This window comes from Antechinus flavipes, chromosome 1 (genome assembly GCF_016432865.1).
Source record: "Antechinus flavipes isolate AdamAnt ecotype Samford, QLD, Australia chromosome 1, AdamAnt_v2, whole genome shotgun sequence".
Taxonomy (NCBI): Eukaryota; Metazoa; Chordata; class Mammalia; order Dasyuromorphia; family Dasyuridae; genus Antechinus; species Antechinus flavipes.
The window spans coordinates 49,051,051-49,069,965 of record NC_067398.1 but is presented as its reverse complement, the minus strand read 5'-3'; the positions used below and the strand labels follow the sequence as shown (position 1 = coordinate 49,069,965).

The window sequence follows — 18,915 nt, the reverse complement described above, 5'->3', positions numbered from 1 at the left end:
TTTTATTTCCTCATCTTAATATCTGTTTTGTAAGTTGTTAATTCCAGGTTTTTTAGAAATTTTGACTTCAGGGGCAGCTAAATGGTGAGATGGATAGAGCCCCGGCCTTGGAGTCAAGAGGACCTAAGTTCAAATCTGGTCTCAGACACGTAACACTTCTTAGCTGTGTGACCCTGAGCAAGTCACTTAACCCCAATTGCCCCAGCAGAAAAAAAAGAAATTTTGAGTTCAGCATATCAACCTTTATTAGAAATGTTAGTCTTAAATGTTTATGAATTTGTATTAAGTCTGGGCAGTAGTTTTATTTATGATCGTGCTCAGCCTCCAGGACTGCTGATTTAACTGAATTCTCAAGGAGAGTTTGGGCGCTTGGAGGAATAGGACTCTGAAAGGCTCAGGTGATGGGGGAGCACATTCGAGGCAGGCTCCAGTACCTGGCGCTAAGAGTTGTTTTGTTGAAGGATGGATGGGTTGGCAGTTGGGTAAAGAAGAAATTGGGGAAGGGAGAGACTGGAACACAACGTAAATAATCACTGTGATAGGAGCCTATCAGAGATGTCCTGGGGAAAGGTCCAGAGGGCCCGAGTGAAGATGCTGTTTATGTAACTGGAAAGAAGGGGACATAACATCAAGTGATGCTATTTATAAAGGTTACTCTTAAATGTTTACGGCTCTGTGTGAAGTCTGAGCAATTAGGGGCAATCATTTTATTTATGATCATGCTCAGCCTCCAGGATTATTTTGCATTCCAACCTTCTGCATTCATTTGGGGACACAGGGACTTTGGAGACTTTGTTTTTTTGTTTTTTTCACAGGGAACATGGGCCAGTGAAAGCAAAGGGCTTGTGTTTGGGCCATCTTGACTTCCTACATGGGCTGTCTCTGGGCCAATGATACCCAGGAGCAACAGGGTGAAAGGGGAAGGTAATAAAGGTTCAGCTGAAGTCTTTTCTTAGGTCTCCGTCACCAAGAGTGGGAATCGTAAAAATGCCCGATATTGGCATAGACCCTTTGGCAAAGCATTTTCATAAACCATCTCTTGGTTCTCACAATGGTCCCTGTGCGGTGAGCGCGAGCGTTCTTGTTTTATGGGGGAGTGAGCTGAGACTCAGAGGGGTTGTGACCCGTCTCTGCTCTCAGACCCAGGGTCGGAGGCAGCGCGGAACCCACCTCTCCGCCCTCTGGCAGGCTCCCATCTGAGTTAGTCACAGGACCTCTGTTGTGGTCCTTGTCAGCAATGGACACCAAGGTCCCACAGCTCCCTGTCCCGCTCAGGTGTGGGTAAGGTCGGGGCTAAGTGAATTGCTAACTCTAAGCTTTACGGCCCCAAGAGAAATGTCAGGTTCAGGACCAAGGAGGTCACAGTCCCCTTACCGCCCCAGGACTCGGAGAGAAAACATGGAGTAACAGCCTGAAACAAAAAAGGGAACGGCTCCCGGACTGCCCCCTGCCCGCTGCCCTGGAAGGCTCACCCGGGAAGCGAGAGGCTCGCAGCCGGCCTGGGGTCAGCTCGGTGGAGAGCGGTCACTTGACTCCGGATGGTCCTGCGCGGTGGAGAAGGCCTGGAGATGGGCAAGGGGAGGCTGGCGCAGAGCCAAGGTCACCAGGCCCTGAGCCCGGGCGGGCAAGTGCTCTAGAAAACGTGTTCTGGTTGGTCCTGGGGCCCTTCATGAGCCCTCCTCCCACCCCTGCCGAAGATGTGAAGAACGCCAAGGAGCCACAAGGGAAGAAGGCGGCTGAGGGTTGGAGGATCCCGATGCTGATTGGTTTTCTACCTCTGACGTCACAGACATGGGGCCCCAGAAGCCACTTCTCGGCAAGCATGGAAGATCCCAGGAGGGGGCAGGACAGGGGTGCTGAGCCATCCGCCCCAGGAGAGAATAGGCCCCCAAAATGGAGGGTTTTTATTATTATTACCAGAAGGTAAAAAATTACAGAACTCGATGACTGGTTGTGTATAAGAAACGAAGGAAAGGGGAGAATTCTGATTATAAATCTTTGATTTGGGGACGGGGTCTGGCAGAGAGGGGAGGGGATGTGGTAACCAAAAAAAAAAGAAAAGCAGAAGGAGGAGCGGAGTCCGGGGGAAAAACTAATAGTTCTGGTTTGGACATGCTGAGTTCTAGCTATTTATGGGACGTCCACGTGGGGATGTCCCTCAGCCCTAAGTGCAAACTGAAATTCCAGTAAAGATGTTACAACTGTCAGATACACAGAGACTCACAAATCACCTTCCTAAAAGAGAGCACCGGAGCCTTAAGAGTCACTGAGACCACGGAAAGAGAGAAGGCGGACCGGGACGGGGGAACCGGGGGAAATGGGTCCGGTAGGGAGAGAACCGGAAGCGGCTGGTTCATGGGGGGGGGGGGGGGGAGGGGAGCAATGACAACAGCTAGTCAGTGAGCACTGGGGAGAGGCCATGGGACAGGTGGCGTTTGTAGAGCGCATTATAAAAGGGAAGCCCGCAGAGACAAGTGGAGACCCGAGGCCATGAAACACTTCCTCAGCACCCCAAAGAGGAATGGGCTGCCCTGAGAAGGAGTGAGCTCCCCGTCCCCGGAGGTCTCCAAGCTAAGAGTGAGCGGCCACTTGCTGGTAGGGTAGGGTGGGATAAGGTTCTCGTCCAGTTGGAGAGATGTATCCCGCTCCAGCTCCGAAATTCTGTGCTTCTGAAACACGGACAAACAGCCCGAGGTGGGAGCTGTCCTGCCATGGCGGGGAGGGGCGGGGGATACTTATTTAGGGTCCCACTTTCCCGAGTCTATAATTAGGAAAGGTGACGTTGTTAGTCCCAGAGGAGGGGCTTGAAAGCCTCAGCCTATGAAACCTTTGCAGCTTTCGCCCTTTATTTCCTGAGGCACTGGATAGTCCGAAGACTTGAATTCAAATCCCGCCACTTCCACCTTGAGCCAGCTAGTTCCTCTCGGTTACCCACAAAACGAGGGCTCCATAAATGGCGCCTGACAAGTCCTCTGAAGTCACGCCCAACCTGACGTGTGTACGTTCAGCCTGGCGCGTGGCGTCACGGCGGCCGCCTCCTCCCCCACCCCCACCCGCCCCGCTATCAAATTAATCTGTCAGATGCTCCAAGGGGTTAGCCAACAAAGCAAAGAGCGGAAGCAGCATCTGAACCCAGCTCCTCCAAGTCCAGGCCACGCCCCTTCCCCTGACAACGGCAGAAAAAAGATTGTGACAATCCTGCCTCGTGCACCAAAGGGGCACCAGGACTGCTTTCTACAGAAACAGGCGGCCTTGGAGCCTTTCCATAGCCCCCCCACTCCCCCGCTTTTTTTTTTTTGCTGAGACAATTGGGGTTAAGTGACTTGCGCAGGGTCACACAGCCTGGAAATGTTAAATGTCTGAGGTCACATTTGAACTCAGGGCCTCCTGACTTCAGGGCCGGGGCTCTACCCACTGCGCCCCCTGGCTGGCCCCCGTAGCACTTTTCAAACAGCGTCATTTGGCAGCATAAGCAAAGACCTGAGTTCAAGTCCAGCCTCAGACCCCCGACAGCTGTTTGGTCCAAAAGGGGCTCCTGAGGATGATGATAAGGGCACCTCCCTCCCTGAGTTGCTGTGAGAACATAATGAGGTGCCATTTATAAAGCACGATATAAAAACTAGTTACTGTTATTTTGTCACTGTAACTTCTTGGCACTAAAAATGGAAATTATACCACCCAAGAAGGTTAAAAACTTGACAGGGCGGGGGGAGGGGAGGGTTGTCCGGATGCACAGGTTCTTCCCCTGGACACTCAGAGTCCCCTCGGCTGCCCAGGTCCCGGGCCCTGCTTGGACTGGCCGGCCGTTCTCCATCCCCCTCGCCTCCCCATCCACCCTCCGCTCAGCTGCCCAGGGTGTCTGAGCCCAGCCCCTCCTGCTCAGTAAATGCCAGTGGCTCCGCGGCCTCCGGCACCAAACACAAAAGCCTTTTTCCTTTTACAGCCTTCCCAATCTTCCATACTTGGGTCTCCTTCCTTCTCGCCCCTAGTCTCCAGGACACCCATCCAGCTCCGATCCAGGCACAACGGCCTCAGCCCCAGCCCCCTCCATCTCTTCCTGGTTCTCCCTCCTGTTCTCCCCTCTGCCTTCCCGGCTCCCTTCCAGACACCCCCAACGCCTCCTGGGCCTCCTCAGAGCCGGCGCTTTCCCTTTGAGGCTCCTTTCTATTCACCCCGTCTGCATTTTGCCTGTGCCGAGGTTCCCTGCGTTAGAAGTAGCTCCCTGAGACTAGATAGAAGTGGCTCCCTGAGACTAGACTGTGTTCTCAGCACTGGACATGGCACACAGTAGGTGCTTAACGGAGGCGGTGATGGATTAACTGATGGAGCAACTAGATTGCAGAGGAGAAGAGGGACTGATCCAAAGTCCATAAAGCAAGTTGGGGGCCCAGATGGGAGTGGGTCCAGGTGTCCTGGTTCCCAGGGACGGATGGCACGTCCGCCCCCCCCTTCTGCTTTCTGGTGACAGCTGGAATGGACGCCTCCCCCGCACCGCCCAGTCCTCCTCCAGACCCCCTGGCCTCCCTTACTGATTTCCATGACGGCGTGAGCACGGGCAGTCTCCAGGGTGCAGGAAACATCTCTGCAGAGCGCCCGTCTCAGGGCCGAGTCGGGGCGTTGGCTTAGAACAAACTCTAGTCCCGCTATATAAGAGCCCAGAATAGAAGGGGGCCAGTCCTCGGCAGGATCCCGCAGGTGAGAAAGCCATTCTAGGATTTCTTGACCAGTTTACCTGTGCTTATTTCTTTGCAGGTTTAATTCACGGCACGGACCTTGGCCAAGCTGCTTTCCTGCCCCGGGAATTTCCTGATCTATAAAACAGACTGGTGGGTGGACACGATGCAGAGCCATCACTAGGAATCCCGGCACTAGGGGCAAAGATGGGGTGGAGGAGGAGGGGGACATCAAAGAGCACTTCTGGGCTTTGTCGCTGTTGCCCATCCCCTTACCAGCCCGGTCTCGGGCCTAGAGGTCCCAGGGTAACCCTCCCTCTGGGAAGGAAAGTGCCCCGTGACTCCTTTCCCTGCCTGGACACCAGACCCCCCCGGCCTGCCCAGGGTGTGAGCTACCCGGCTTCTCTTTAGCAGGGCAGAGCAGAGCCCCCTCCCTTACATCCTGGGCCACTCTCCCCCGGGAGGGAAGGAAAGGACGGAAGGAAAGAGTTTGGCCCTGGGCTGCCCAGCCTGAGTTAAAGTGGGCTCTGTCGGGGGGAGTTCTGGGTCCCCTGACATTAAGTTAGTTCTGAATCCTATCGGGCCCAAACGCTCTTTCTCTGGTTATGAGGCCATTGACCTCCATACCGATCATCTCACAGGACTTAGCCTTGTCTTCTCAAGCCATAAAAACTTCCCCCCCACCCCCTTCCTTTGTTTAAATTAACCAACAAGCATTTATCACGCCCCATCGTGTTTCAGGTGCTGGGCTGGGCGCCGAGGATACGGGTCCACAAAAAGGGAACCATCCCTACTCGTTAGCTTACTCATGCAAAGTGTTTTGTGACCCTTAAAGGGCTCCAGAAACATCCTCCCACTCCCCAGTGGGGGCTCACACCACCTTGGCAAGAGGCCACTGCGGAGCCACAGCCGAGGAAGGTCTGAGTTCGAATGTGACCTCAGGTCCTAGCTCTGTAACGCCAGGATTATAATACCTACCCTTCAGGTTCACTAGATGGGATAATACCCGGCATACTGTAAGGGCTACATAAATGTTATCTATCATTTTTGCTGTTGTTTATTAAAGATTGGAAGATGAAGCTATAAGATTGGAGAAATTGTTGTGTAGAACTAGGAAAAAAATTCTCTAGTTTCAGTGCCAGTCCTACCATGGTGCCTGAGCACGAGAGAGCCATGATCTGGGTTCAACCTCCCCTCTGAGGCTGCCAGCCTAACAGCCTTGCTAAGAATATTTTGGCAGATTGATTTAGGCCATTTACTTAACTTTCCAGGGCCTCAGTTTCTGCATTTGTACAATGGAGTCAGGGAGAAGGGAAGAAAAATGAGAGAACCCCAGACTTGATGGAACACCTCTGAAGTCCCTTCCAGCTTTAACTCTATCACTGTGCAAATCTCTCTAGGGACATAGGTTATCCAGTTAAAAGAAATCAGGCAGAAATAAAAGAAACTGGCCCGTAAGCACAGAAGGTGGGGGCAAAGGAGAGAAGAGGGGCTGAGAGTAGGGGGTCCTGGGGCCAGGCTGGCTGCCCACTGAGCAGTCATACAGGGCAAAGCTTAAGCTGCAGCTTCTGACCCAATGTAGGGTCTTATAACTGAATGTGGGGATCACAGAATTAGGATTTATTATCAGGAAATGTGGATTTTACATATACCTATACACCCGGGACCATGTGAACATTTCTCAGGCAAAAAGGGGTCGTGAGTGGGTGAAGTCTGAGAACGGCTGGCCCAGGGGTCTCTTGGCCAGTGGGAAGGAGATGCCGTCTTGCTGCCTTTCTCTCTTCAGGCCCTGGCTGCTTCCTGTCCCCTCCGAGAAGATGCTTCCCAAGGTGGCCATCGGCAGCCTGCTCCTCCTCAGTGTGCTCTGGATTGATGTGGCCTGGGCGGGCTCCAGTTTCCTGAGCCCTGAGCACCCCAAGACCCAGGCCAGTATTCACCCATAAAGGGCTGTTGTCTCGGCTCTGCTCTTGTGACTGTGTGAATATTCTCAAGGCATCGAACCTCTCTGAGCCGCTTCCTCTCAAATCCCTCCCAAACCCCTCACCCCGCTCCACCCACCAAGGAACCCAAGGGAGAGAATCAGAGGGGCTCCTTCCCTGAAGGAACATTGTGTGTCTTTCCCACAGCGGAAGGAATCCAAAAAGCCGTCTGCCAAACTTCAGCCCCGAGACATGGAAGACCCTTTCAGCCAGCCCGGAGGAGTGGAGAAGGGTTTGGAAATCCAGGTTGGTGCTTGATCTGATGATGGTCAGAGGACGCAGGGGAAGGAGGAACGGGTTAGGAATCCAGGCACTGTGAGCGAGGTACTTACGGGACCCCGTCCCTGCTCTCAGGGACCTCATTTGGAGGGCCAGGCATTGCTAGGTTCAAGAGGTAGCGTTCACTGCAAAGTTCAACTGGAAATCAAGAGACCTGGTTCCTAGTCCTGGCTCTTCCCCTTGGGTTCCCCATGTGTAGGATGAACCAGGTGATTCTCAAAGGTCTCTTCTAGCTCTTGGGACTTTCAAACGAACATTAACCCCCACCCACAAACACACACAACACACAAGTAAGAAAGGGCTATTTTACAGAGGGCACCAGCAGATTTCTAGCATAGTAATTTTTTTTTTCAATAATGTGAGTCCCTGCCACCGGGCTACAAGCTATAATCAATCACCCACTGACTTAGCAAGAGAACCAGACCTAGAAGCCACATCTCCAAGTTCCTAGCTCGGCGTTCCTTCTCTTGCTCCACTATAACACAATGCTATTGATCAGGCCTCTTTCCAGGGACTCCGACTAAATGCCAGATGGACTCATTGCATTTTTCTTTCCATTTGAGGATGGTTAGTCATCATCCATTAACATATTCTCCATTAACATTAACATCCATTAACCTACACACAAAATGGCAGAGTTGCAGGTCTCAAAGGTCAACTAATCCATAAATTGCTGCCCAGAGCTAGGAAGGGCCAGGATCACAGAGTCAGTGGCAGAGTGGGGCTAGAATCCCAATCTCCGGATACTTCCTTTTCATTCAATTGCTTTTGATAAGCCAATTGGAGATGGAACAAATGAAATGATTTGATCTGAATAATTAGGTCCTGGAAAGCACACTGTCCAATGCTTCACTCCTACTCAAGGACAGAAAGTTTGTCACAATTCGGATCTGTGTTCTGCTCCCAGCTATACCAACAATCACAGAACGCTGAGCAGTTACTCCACAGAGACCAGCTAGCTCTAAAAGCTATTAGTTCAAGTCAGGGAATATTAATTAAAGGCCTGCTATGTACAAGGCACTGTGCTAGTCACTGATAATACTCCCAAAAAATTTACTTAGCTCCTGCCTTCAAAGCATTTACATGCCACTGGAGGATAGAGTTTGGAGGTAGAGGAGATCTATCTACACATATAAGCATGGTACAGGGAAACTATGGAGACAGAAAACTAACAAGTGGAGAGATCTGGGAAGGATGAGACTTTAAGAAAGCGAAGAGTCCAGGAGATATAAATGGAGAATGGGTATAGTCTGGCCAAGAGGCCATTTATGTACGTATGGGCAGGGGTTCAGGAAACAATTGTCCAGTTGACTGGGACACAGAATTTGAGAAGAGTAGTTTGAAATGAGTGTGGCAAAGTAGATGGCAATAGTATTCGAAGGACATTATTATAAATGCCAAGTTTAGGAGTTGGTATTTTATCCCAAAGACAATGAGAAGCCCCTGCAGTTTTTTAAGGAGGGGATGACATGACCAGATCCTTTAACTAAGGAAGATTCTTTTCATGGCCATGAAGAAAGGATGGTTTAATCAGGGGAGAAGCCGGAAAGTGGGATGCCAATTATGAGGCTGGTACAGTTGTTTAGGAAGAAGGCAATGAGAGCCTAAATGAAGTGCAGAGGTTACAGATGTTAAGAGATGGAGAGTTAAGGTTTGGTACCTGATAGGCTACAGAGAATGAGAGGGAACAATTCCAAGGCCGTATACCTGGGCAAAATAGGGAAGTTTGGATGGAGGGACAGGTTTAGGGAAGATAGTAAATTCAACTTTATATATACTGAGTTTGAGATCCTAGGGGACATCCAGGTAGATGAATCCAGCAGGAGTTAACTCTCTAGGAGAAATATTAAGGTTAGACACACAGATTTGGGAGTCATCTCTATAGAGATGCTCCTTGAAGCTATGGGAGATGAGCTCATCAAAGGAGAGAGGAGATAGAAAAGACTGAAGGAGCTGCTAGGATGATTGAGCAAAGGCAGCTGAGCTGCAGCAGCCAGACAAGGAGAAGGCAAAGCAGGAGAGAGGAATGTCACAAAAGCTGAGGGAGGATCCCGTAGGAATGGATGGTCAGTGGGATAAAAAGCTACAGAGTAAGCAATGAGGAGGAGGATTGAGAACAGGCTGCTACATTTTGGTGGTGAACAGATCTAGGAGAGAAAATTAAGAAATGACAGGATGGAAAGTTAGATTATGAGGGTTGGAGAAATTAGTGGGTAGTGAGGAAACAGAAGTAGCCAGTGAGCTATTTGTTTCCATTAGAAATTCTTTCCCAAAAAAAAAAAAAAAAAGAAAAAGAAAAAACTTCTTCACATAGTTTGGAAGAGTGAGGAGAGATGAGATGATTGTGTTAGATGGAGGGCAGAGTCAAATGAAGATTTTTCAGAATGCCAGGGACTGGAATGTATTTGGAGGCAAGAATCAACAGGCAGTTGGCTGTAACAAAGAAAAGGACCAATTCTTCCTCAGAAAAAAAGAGCAAAGGATGAGAGGATGGATGTAATTATAGAGGAGTTTTGATGAGTGGAGTAGGGGACATGAGGAAACTTGCTTTTATTTTCTCATTCAAGTAGGAAGTGCACGAATCAGGGAGAATATTGGGAGTCAGTAGGGCTTTGAAAAAAGGTTTGAACACTTCACAGAGTAGAGAATGGTATACAGAAACAAAGGAGAATGCACATTTTGCCATGCAACAATAAGGGTTCCATTGAGATGAAATAAAATTAATTTACAGTAGGCCCAGTCAGCACAGTGATGTGATTTTATTCCTCCAGCTGTTAGCTTTTTAGGAGATTGAGCAGAGAAGGCAAACACGGTAAGAGATGATCAAATCACACATCACTTGTTAAAAGCAAAGGAAAAGCAAAAGAATCAAAAGTATAGTTGGTTAACTACAAATAATGGGGTTAATCACATAGAAGGGAAAAATAGGGCCATATAAGAGAGATGGATTTGGTGATAGGCTAGAGAATGCAGAAATGATCCATCACAGATTTAGAAGTAACTCGGCAGGAGACTGAAGGACAAGAGATTATGATCAGAGAGTAAAACTTCACAATTTGAAAATAGAGGTGGCCCAACGTGAGATGGTAGAGAGATCAATAGTGGCCATTTTTATGGATGGCTAAAAATAAAGCTGTAGATAACAGGAACTGAGATAGTTGATTAACTCAGAGACCAATATTTTTGAGGAACCTCCAACATGTATATAGGATCCCTTGGGTAAGAAGATAGGGTTGAGGTAAATGATGCATATACTGAACTTGAGAAGAAGAATACTCTAGTTTTAAGTAAGTCACAGCAAAGAGAATCTGAATGGGATACTCTAAACAGATGAAGTAAAGCTCATAGGAAGAAATCTGTATTGAGAATCTGGAAGGAGCAATGGAGAGAAAGGAGTAGTCAACTGCTCTTTGGGAGACATGAAATAAGAGCCAAGCAGCATGGTGTGGTAGCCATGAACACCCTGGTTTCTATGAAAGCTAGATGGAGACATTAAGGATTGAAGGGAAGTTTTTTCATGATGTGCATGTGGGGGTAGAAAGTACAATGGAAAAGGAGGGAAGAGATTAGTTAGGATAGGATTGAGTTAAGTACAAAAGTTCAAAAGAATTCAGCAGAGAAAGGTAATTTTTGCAACTTTAAATCCTCAGAATGAGAGAATCAAAAAGTACAAATTTGCCAATCTCGAGAAAGGCCATTTTGTTTGGACTTCTAACTTCCAAAGTCCTGTGATAATGGTGGGATGGCACTGATGTGGATCAATCTTCTCCAAAAATCAAGAAATTGGAATTGAAGGCAGTAGGGAGTTTAGACAGGAGATGTGGACCTCCAGGGATCAAACCAGCTCCTACATGGCACACCAGCTCACTAATCAAGGCATTAGACATTGAGGAATGTCCAAGAGATAGCAAATCAATGGAGTATTATGCATCTGGTGTAGACCTGGTGAACAAGACCCTATTCTTTAGGCATTCAGTATAAGGTATTTCTACCCCCACCCTATCCCATATTTGATTTAGGAGATCTTGATCAGAACAGCTCTGAAACTAAGTCTATAATTCTATGACAAAGCTACAACTAGATTTTTCCCCCTCCTTTTTAAAGAAAAGGCTACACTGGACGCTTTTAAGCTCCAATTCATCTCCTGACATCGTTGGCAAGGATTGGGCACTAATTTTTTTCCATTTTAGAAATAGAAAAACTGAGTCACAAATTCAATGACTTGATTTGTGTCACCAGTAACAAAAAGCCAGATTGTCTGTTCAGTATTTTGGAGTCTAGACCAAGCTCTCAGGATCTTCATTGGCTTAGAAGGAAACCAAGGGGCCAAGAAATCCTGCTACATTAGAAGCAATCTGGGTAAGAATAAAAGAAAAAAAGGGAGGGTGAGTGAAAAAAAAAGATAAGCAAAGAGAGAAAAGAGTTAAGAAAAGGTGTCAAAGATTTCACACCTCACACCCCAAGACTTGATTATTAAATTTCAGTGAGATTTCAAAAGCACTAAGCAAAACACCCAGCTTAAAAATATATTTCCTACCTATAGTCAAAGTGACTGAAATTCCACCATTTTTTATTCCTTTGATTTGAAGATTTCTTTATCTTCCAGAATCTGCTTAGACAATTTGAATAGCCTTGGTTGGACGGGTAGGGGGTGCTTTAAGAGTGGACAGCTTAAGCCATTATTAGCTAACTTCTTGATCCTGAAAACAAGTCTGAGGGGGGATAAGCCTTAGACTCCTAGGATGGAAGGGAAGAAGGAAGAATAGTTCAGGTGTCTGAGTCCTAGACACTTAACTAGTCTAACATTTTTCTGCTTCAATACTAGTGTTAGTGATTTCTGTGTCCCTAGTCTATATTCCCCTCTCCAATGTCCATGCTCTTAGAAAGAATCTGACTTTGAAGAGTATTTCTCTGCTGAAATCTTCCTAAAAGAAGCATGCAACAAGGAAAGTCCTATTTATCTCTAATCCTATTTTTTTTTTTGGGGGGGGGGGCTCCTTTCTATAGTTCAACGCTCCCTTTGACATTGGAATTAAAGTGGCAGAGGCTCAGTATCGTCAGTATGGTCATGCCCTGGAAAAGGTACTACAGGAGATCCTTTTGGAAGAGAACCAAGGTAATTTCTTAAATATAGGAAAGCAATAACAACAAAATAAGGTCAACAACTAGCATTTATTTAGGCTTTCAGGTTTGCAAAACATTTTATACATATGATCTCACTTGATCACAAAATTTAGAGCTGGAGAGAAACTTAAGAGATTTTCTAATTCAACAGGTGGGGAAGGAGGAAAGTAATGATCTCACTTGATCACAAAATTTAGAGCTGGAGAGAAACTTAAGAGATTTTCTAATTCAACTCCCACAGATGAGGAAGGAGGAAAGTTAATTGAAGCCCTTGGTCATTCATTTAAACATTCAAGTATTAAGTTTCTACAGAATACAGAACACTGTGTAAGCCTCAGGGCACAATAGAAGGTTTCAGTCTTTCTCTTTCCCTCAATAAGCTTTTAGGCCAATTGTGGGGGATAAAACAAACATATAAGGAGAAGGGGGGAAGCTGTTCCCACCAATAAGGAGCCCTCTTCTAGAAGTTCATGATGGTGAAATGGAACAGATCACCAGTCCACTTAAGAACACAGAGATATTCTCTGAGAGCCTTCAACACTCATTACACAGAAAACTTTGGCACAACCAATACCTAACATGTATTAGAGAAGTACAAAGTCTGCAGGGGGAAATCCTCACTTATCAAGGGAAATTAGAGAAAATTTCCTAAAGGAAATGGCATATGAGTTGGTTGAGTTTTAAAGGAGAGCTTTGTTGGGCAAATTGGGGCTGAGAGGGTACTCGGACCAGAAAACAATGTGAATAAATAAAGGGAATAGGAGGATGCCCAAGGTTTTTGGGGTACAAAGTTGTTCAGTGTAGCTAGAGTAGAATGCAAGGAAGAAAATAATATGTGATAAGGCTGGGTGGGAAAGAAGGAAGCCACAAGTCTATGCAATTGCCCAAATACTCGCCAGGAATCTGACCTTGTGCCTGCATTTCCCATTGTCTGGTGAGACAGGGGGGTTGTAGAGAAGACCACCTCTCATTCAAGGTGGTCAAGGTTAAAGATCAAATTAAAAAAAAAAAAAAGGATCAAATAAGATTACATGTGTGAAACACTTTTTTTTTTTTGCAAACCTTAAAGTTCTATATAAATGCTAGCATAAGCTTCCTCTGGTGGGGTTCTCGTTTTAAGAACAGTTTGGGCCAGGGTGGCTCTCACCAAAACTGTGAAGTAGGTCTGGCATCATCTTTTCAGCACCCTGGCCAGGTGTGGTCTGAAATACCTCAAGTTTCTTAAAGATAAAGGATGTCTAGGCCATTATTTAATAGGGAACTTTTAGAGAAAATACCCCTTAAATATCTATGTGACTAGTGGTGAAAAATTCTGAGTTGGGCAGTTCCTGCCTTGCTGTGCCCTAAGAATAAAATTACCTTCCTCATCCCGTTTTGAGGAGCTAAGAGGGAGTAGGGGGAGATGGGTTTGACGCTATATCCAATACCAGCAGAGGGCACTTTTTCCCAAGAGTAGCCTCAGTCCAGCTCCATCACCCTCATCTGTCTCTTAACAATTTTTTCTGATGTGCTTTTGTACTTTGCCTTCCATTATATATCACTTTATCCTTACAACATCGCAGTGAAATAAGGAAGAGAGCATGTGATTATTATTCCCCTTTTACTGATGAGGAAACAGATAAAATTTAAGTTTAGCCTCTCAGTTCTCACTATCAAAGTCTCTAATTTAACCTTACATCAGATTGGGCTCATTTTTGGGATATTTAATAATGATAATAAGAATTGATGGGACTAGCTTCTCAAGAGATAGGGTGGAAAAGTAAGTAGAAAGCCTCAGAGTCAGGAAGACCAGGGTATAGAGCTCAATTCTCATACATACTAAGGGGAATAGGTCACCAAAACTCACTCCTAGGCTCTAGGCAGCTGACTAGAAATTGCAGAGCTGAATGATAAGAATTTCTGTATTCTGGAGTTCCATTACCAATAAAATGGCATATCCAGTTCTTTTTCTAAAAAATAGCTTAAACTTATTATACAAATACTCATGTAACAATAATTAGCATTTATAAAGCTATAATTCAAAGTCATTTGGATAACTCATTTAGCTTTTCCTCTTCCTGTCCAATTTTGGGACTTTTTGTTGGATCTCTGATTTTATTATTCCTGAGTCCTAATGACCAAGATGACTCTGGAGATTCACAAGTGCAAGAATTCCTTCCAAGTCATTCCATCCAATACTAGCCATCCAACCTTCTTCCCCACTTCAATGTGTCCAGTGATTAAAAGCTCACAGTTTTGCTAAGCGTCCTGATGATAGCTGTGAAAGCACTTTGGACTATGTGAATGTTAGGGGTGATTTTGATTAGTCCCTACACTTCTCAACTAGATAAAACTGAGGTGCTTGCTTGGGCAGTCAGATGGTGAAATGGAGAAAAGACTGGAGTTGAAGTAAAAGATCCAAGTTCAAATTTGGCCTAAAACACTGTAATCCTGAACAAATATAATCTGTGAGGCATCTCAGTTTCCTCATCAGTAGGAAAGACTGTTATAAAGATAAAATAAAATCATTCATAAAGCACTTCACCAGCCATAAAGCACTCTTTATTAACATTCTCTAATCTGACAGCCAGTTGGTAAAATAAGAAGAATGTGGAATTTGGGAAGAGGAATACCTGGTTCATATCCCACCTCAAACACTTAGTTGTGTAAGCCTGGGCAAATGGCTTAAGCTCTTCTCAACTTCATTTCCTCATATGTAAATAGGGAGCAATAGTAGTATTTTCTCAAGGGTTGTTATGCCGATCAAAAGAGATCATGTGTAAGGTACTTTCCCAACCTTACAACACTCTATAAATGATAGCTATTATACAGAGAGGAAACTGCTGTTTTGGTTTGTTTTGTAATTGCATCAGCAAGCTGAATTACACATGGGGATTTTTATTTGATCTGACCTACTTTCTCTTTCTTTTTCAGGAAATACAGGAGAAAACTGACATGGGAGAGAGAGAGAGAGAGAAAGATGAGCCCACACATTTTTCTAACCAACATGCATCATTCCTAGTTTTGCATTCATATTTGCTTCCCTGACAACTTCCTCTATCTGTGTATTAACTATATGCTGGGGAGAGAAATAAAATTCCCATTGTAGTCCAAGACCTAAAAAAGGGAACTTATTTCACCATAGACAAGTACATTTTTGGGAAAGAATCTAAGCATTGGGTCAATAGCATCAGGAAGACATATTCCATTGTGAGGGAGGAGTGCTTATTCAGTGCAAACTAGATAAAATCCAAATTTTTTTAAACCCTAACCGGAGGCTAACAATTCAAAAGGTGGGGAGTATTTTCACATGGGATCCCCTTTGAGTGGGATTCTTTTTAAATATTAGAACTCTCCAGAGTGCACAGGTTTGTTTCTAGATTATTCACCAGACTATTCACAAGCCGCAGCTGAGAAAGTCTTTTTGATGTCACAGCTTACCAGACCACAAGGGATGACTATAAATTTCTCTGAAATTATATGGAAGTCAAATGAAAAAAGAATTGACCTACCCTAGCTCCTTGTACTTTTCTATTCCCTCTCTATCTTCTGGCAGCAAATCACAGTCCATATTGAAGCTTTTCTAATATTGAACTTGATGGCCAGTGAGCTTTGTTGTTCAATAGCCATTAGTTATGCCCCTAATCTCAGTGGCCTAAGTAGGTCACATATGTGATTAGATTTTAAGGGAATTGCCAGTGCCCTCCCAGCTCTCTGTCCTAAAATGATTTATTGCAAAAGGCACTGAACTTGGAGTCAAGGGAAAACTGGGTTTGAATTCCAGCTCATACACTTACTAGTGGTGAGTTCCTGCCCAAATTATTTCATCTCTACTATCCTCACTTAGTTTTGTTAAATGGGGATGGTAACATAATAGAGGCAGTCAAAGTCAAGAAGACTTAGATTGAAGTCCTTTATCTGATACATACTGTAATACCCCACTCAACCCTCAAGATTATAAATTACAGATCTGTTATGAAGGAGTTTCCATTCTTTGCAATGGAAGGAATCTGAGCCCCTCCTCCCATTTTTAAAAAAAGGGATAATAGTTGATCTACTTCCCCAGGATTGTGAGAACTTCCTTAGCCTTTAAACACTAACACTCCACCAAACTTCAAACACTCAGTAAATGCTACATACACTTTAAATACTATATAAGTTAGACCATCTTCCAATCGTCCAAAACACACCCTGCCTATTCACAGGATGTTGCTTATTTGACTCTGTAACTTAAGGACCTCACTGCTGTTCAAAAACAAAGAAACTGGTATCTTGAAGGTTTCTACATTTACACCTCAATATCACAGATGGTAATAGTTTGGAAGTGGGAACAGGGAAGGGAGGGAACAGGCCATGACAAATAACATTGAGGAACACAAAACAGGAATCAAAAGAAGTCATCACAAATTATTCAATAGGAGGAAAGATGGGGTACTCTTGTAGGACAGATAGGATGGCAAGTGAAATGTGTAAATGCTCCACTCATACCCTCTCCACTTCAGAAGGTGAAGGACTCCAGCTAGGAGAACCCCTATGTTGCACTCTGAGAAGGAAGTGGTTAAGAATTAATTTCATGCGAAGGGCAGACATGATAGGATTGCAATCTGTGCCTCTGGAGGGAATTTCCAAATTGATAATATCACAGCCATATGAGTATTTGAGATTGAATCAAGGACAAAGAACAGATTTGTATGGGGAAACAGGACAGAGATCTGGGGCACTTGCGGGGAGAGTGGACCACCAAAGGAAAGAAAGTTAATAGAACTTGTACAGAATACTTGTCTGTAGTGAAATAAATTGAGGGAACAAGGTCAAAGACAAACTTAGATTGCAAAACTTTTGACCTGAATAAGGAGCACTAAATTCATTAGAGTACAGAATCTCCAAATAGTGCTTTGGTCTAGGGGATGAGAAAAGATTCTATACCTTTACTGGGGGCGCATCCCACTCTGGAAAGGACCCTCGCACAAGCTATACAGGCCTTTAGTAATAACTACCACTTACACAATGCCTTAAGGTTTTCAAAGTGCTTTATAAATACGATTTCATTTGATCCTCACAACAATCACAATTAACCTCATTTTATGGAAAAGGAAACTTGGGTTCACAAAGGTTACATGATTTGTATAGAGTCACACAATTACTGTCTGAAACAGGATTTGGCCCTGGTCATCCTTACTCTAGGGTCCAGCATTCTTATCTACTAAGACACCATAAACCAAGTACAGGTCTTGAAGACCCCAGCCTGCTGCTGACTATATAAGGTAAATGAAGCTACTGTGTTGCTGAGCAGCCTGAGACATGCTTCAGTAACTCCAAGCCATCCTCTTAGTCCCAAGAATAAGGAACTGTTTTCTAATATTTTCCCCCATAACCACCCAGCCTGAATCAATCATAAACCGAACAGAAAAAAAGGTCATGTTCTCCAACCTCCTTTGTTTTAGCAACTGATCAACATCTACCTTCCTGCTCTCTGTTAAAAAAAAATAAAATTTTAGTCTATTTCATCCTAGTTATGTGAAAAACAATCAAATGCCCCCTCTCAAAGAGATCCGCATTTGAAGTCTCATCATTGTGGAATGACCTGGATTCCTTTGAAAGAATTTAATGGATCCTAGCAAAGGTGGAGGAAGAAGATACAAAGAGGCCCTTCCTTGGTACTGGGATGCACAACAACCATTCTACCTGTGCTTATAGGACTGCTGAGCCACCTCTGCACCTTGCACAATTTGGGGTTATGCTTATCCTGGGCCTCAGGATGCCCAAGGGTCCAGTTTGTCAGGACCTGAGTGAGGTAGCCAAAGTGGAGATGAGAGTAAGATGTGGTAGGGAATGGGGGAAAACCAGGACTGTGGCATAAATAACTGGATCTGGGGCAGGGCACCCCGATTTGAGTTCTACCTCTGCTGCTTGCTCATCTCTTTCCTTCTCTAAAGTTCTACCATAGACAAAATGAGAAACTTGCATTTGATGACTTCTAAGGTCTCATGCAGCTCTAAATCCTATCGCCATTAACCTCAAAGTTAAAGTTTTAAAAGCCCCAAACCATGGATTGTTTTATGAATGAGGACTCAAAGGCACAGATCTACCAAAAAGGGAGCAAAGCTAGCAACAGAATGGTTAAATAATGAGGTCTGCTATGGTGGACAGCAGACTAGACTCGGGCCTGAGCCCTGATCCTGCCACCAAGTAGGCAAGCTAAGATGCTCCGAAGTTCAGCTTCCAAACCTTGCACCAACCACCTCAAGAGTGCTCTGTCGAGCTTTCGCCCCAATTCTTTTCCCTCATAACCAATAGGGACAGACCAGAATTTCAGGTAATAAGCCAAAGTAATTTATAAAACAGTTTAAGGTCACCAGCAGTAGAGAAATCAAGTGGTGTCCCCACTCCAGTTTCTATCCACGTAACCTGGGGCAGATTAATACTCTCCCAATGGTTGTCATAAAACATGGCTGCCAGACTCAATAATCTCTAAGGGCCCTTCCAGCTTTGGCATGTCCTCAATGAGATGCCAATAATTCCAAGCATCATTTTTTATAAAAATGTCCTTTCCATGCTTTTCAGGAGGCATCAACAAGGCTACAAAGACGGTTTTTTGAAATATTCTCCATCCACATCACCTCCAGTCAGAAAAGAGGGTACCACCTGGGTGAAAATGGGAGCTTATTTTGTCCATTTTTCTTCCCCTACACTATCACAAATGTGAATCTGTCCAACTTGGACTGGTGTTCAGGGAAAAGGATTCTCTTTAATGCCTTACTATTCTAAGATAAATTATGGTTAATGCTTCTTGTCCCTGTTCAAGCTTAACTAAAATTCTAACAGGATGTCCTAAGATCTTATCTCAGTAATATAAAGTTGACACAAAAAGAGAAAGCCAC

General features: G+C 45.0%; 2 protein-coding genes across 3 annotated transcripts in view; one reads left to right on the top strand and one right to left on the bottom strand.

The window, feature by feature from the left end:
• The window catches only part of TATDN2 (TatD DNase domain containing 2), a 54,270-nt gene that overhangs the window by 10,894 nt on the left and 24,461 nt on the right, over positions 1-18,915 (bottom strand). The window lies entirely within an intron of this gene.
• On the top strand, positions 1,475-15,159 carry GHRL (ghrelin and obestatin prepropeptide). 2 transcript variants are annotated; one of them, XM_051982183.1, is made up of 6 exons: positions 1,475-1,923; positions 4,753-4,826; positions 6,460-6,598; positions 6,800-6,898; positions 11,939-12,047; positions 14,969-15,159. In XM_051982183.1, the coding sequence occupies exons 3-6, from the start codon at positions 6,491-6,493 to the stop codon at positions 14,986-14,988; spliced, it is 336 nt and encodes a 111-aa protein (XP_051838143.1). In that variant the 5' UTR covers positions 1,475-1,923; positions 4,753-4,826; positions 6,460-6,490; the 3' UTR covers positions 14,989-15,159. The 2 variants fall into 2 exon arrangements, with proteins under 2 accessions (XP_051838143.1, XP_051838135.1); XM_051982175.1 differs by lacking the exon at positions 1,475-1,923 and adding an exon at positions 2,353-2,577.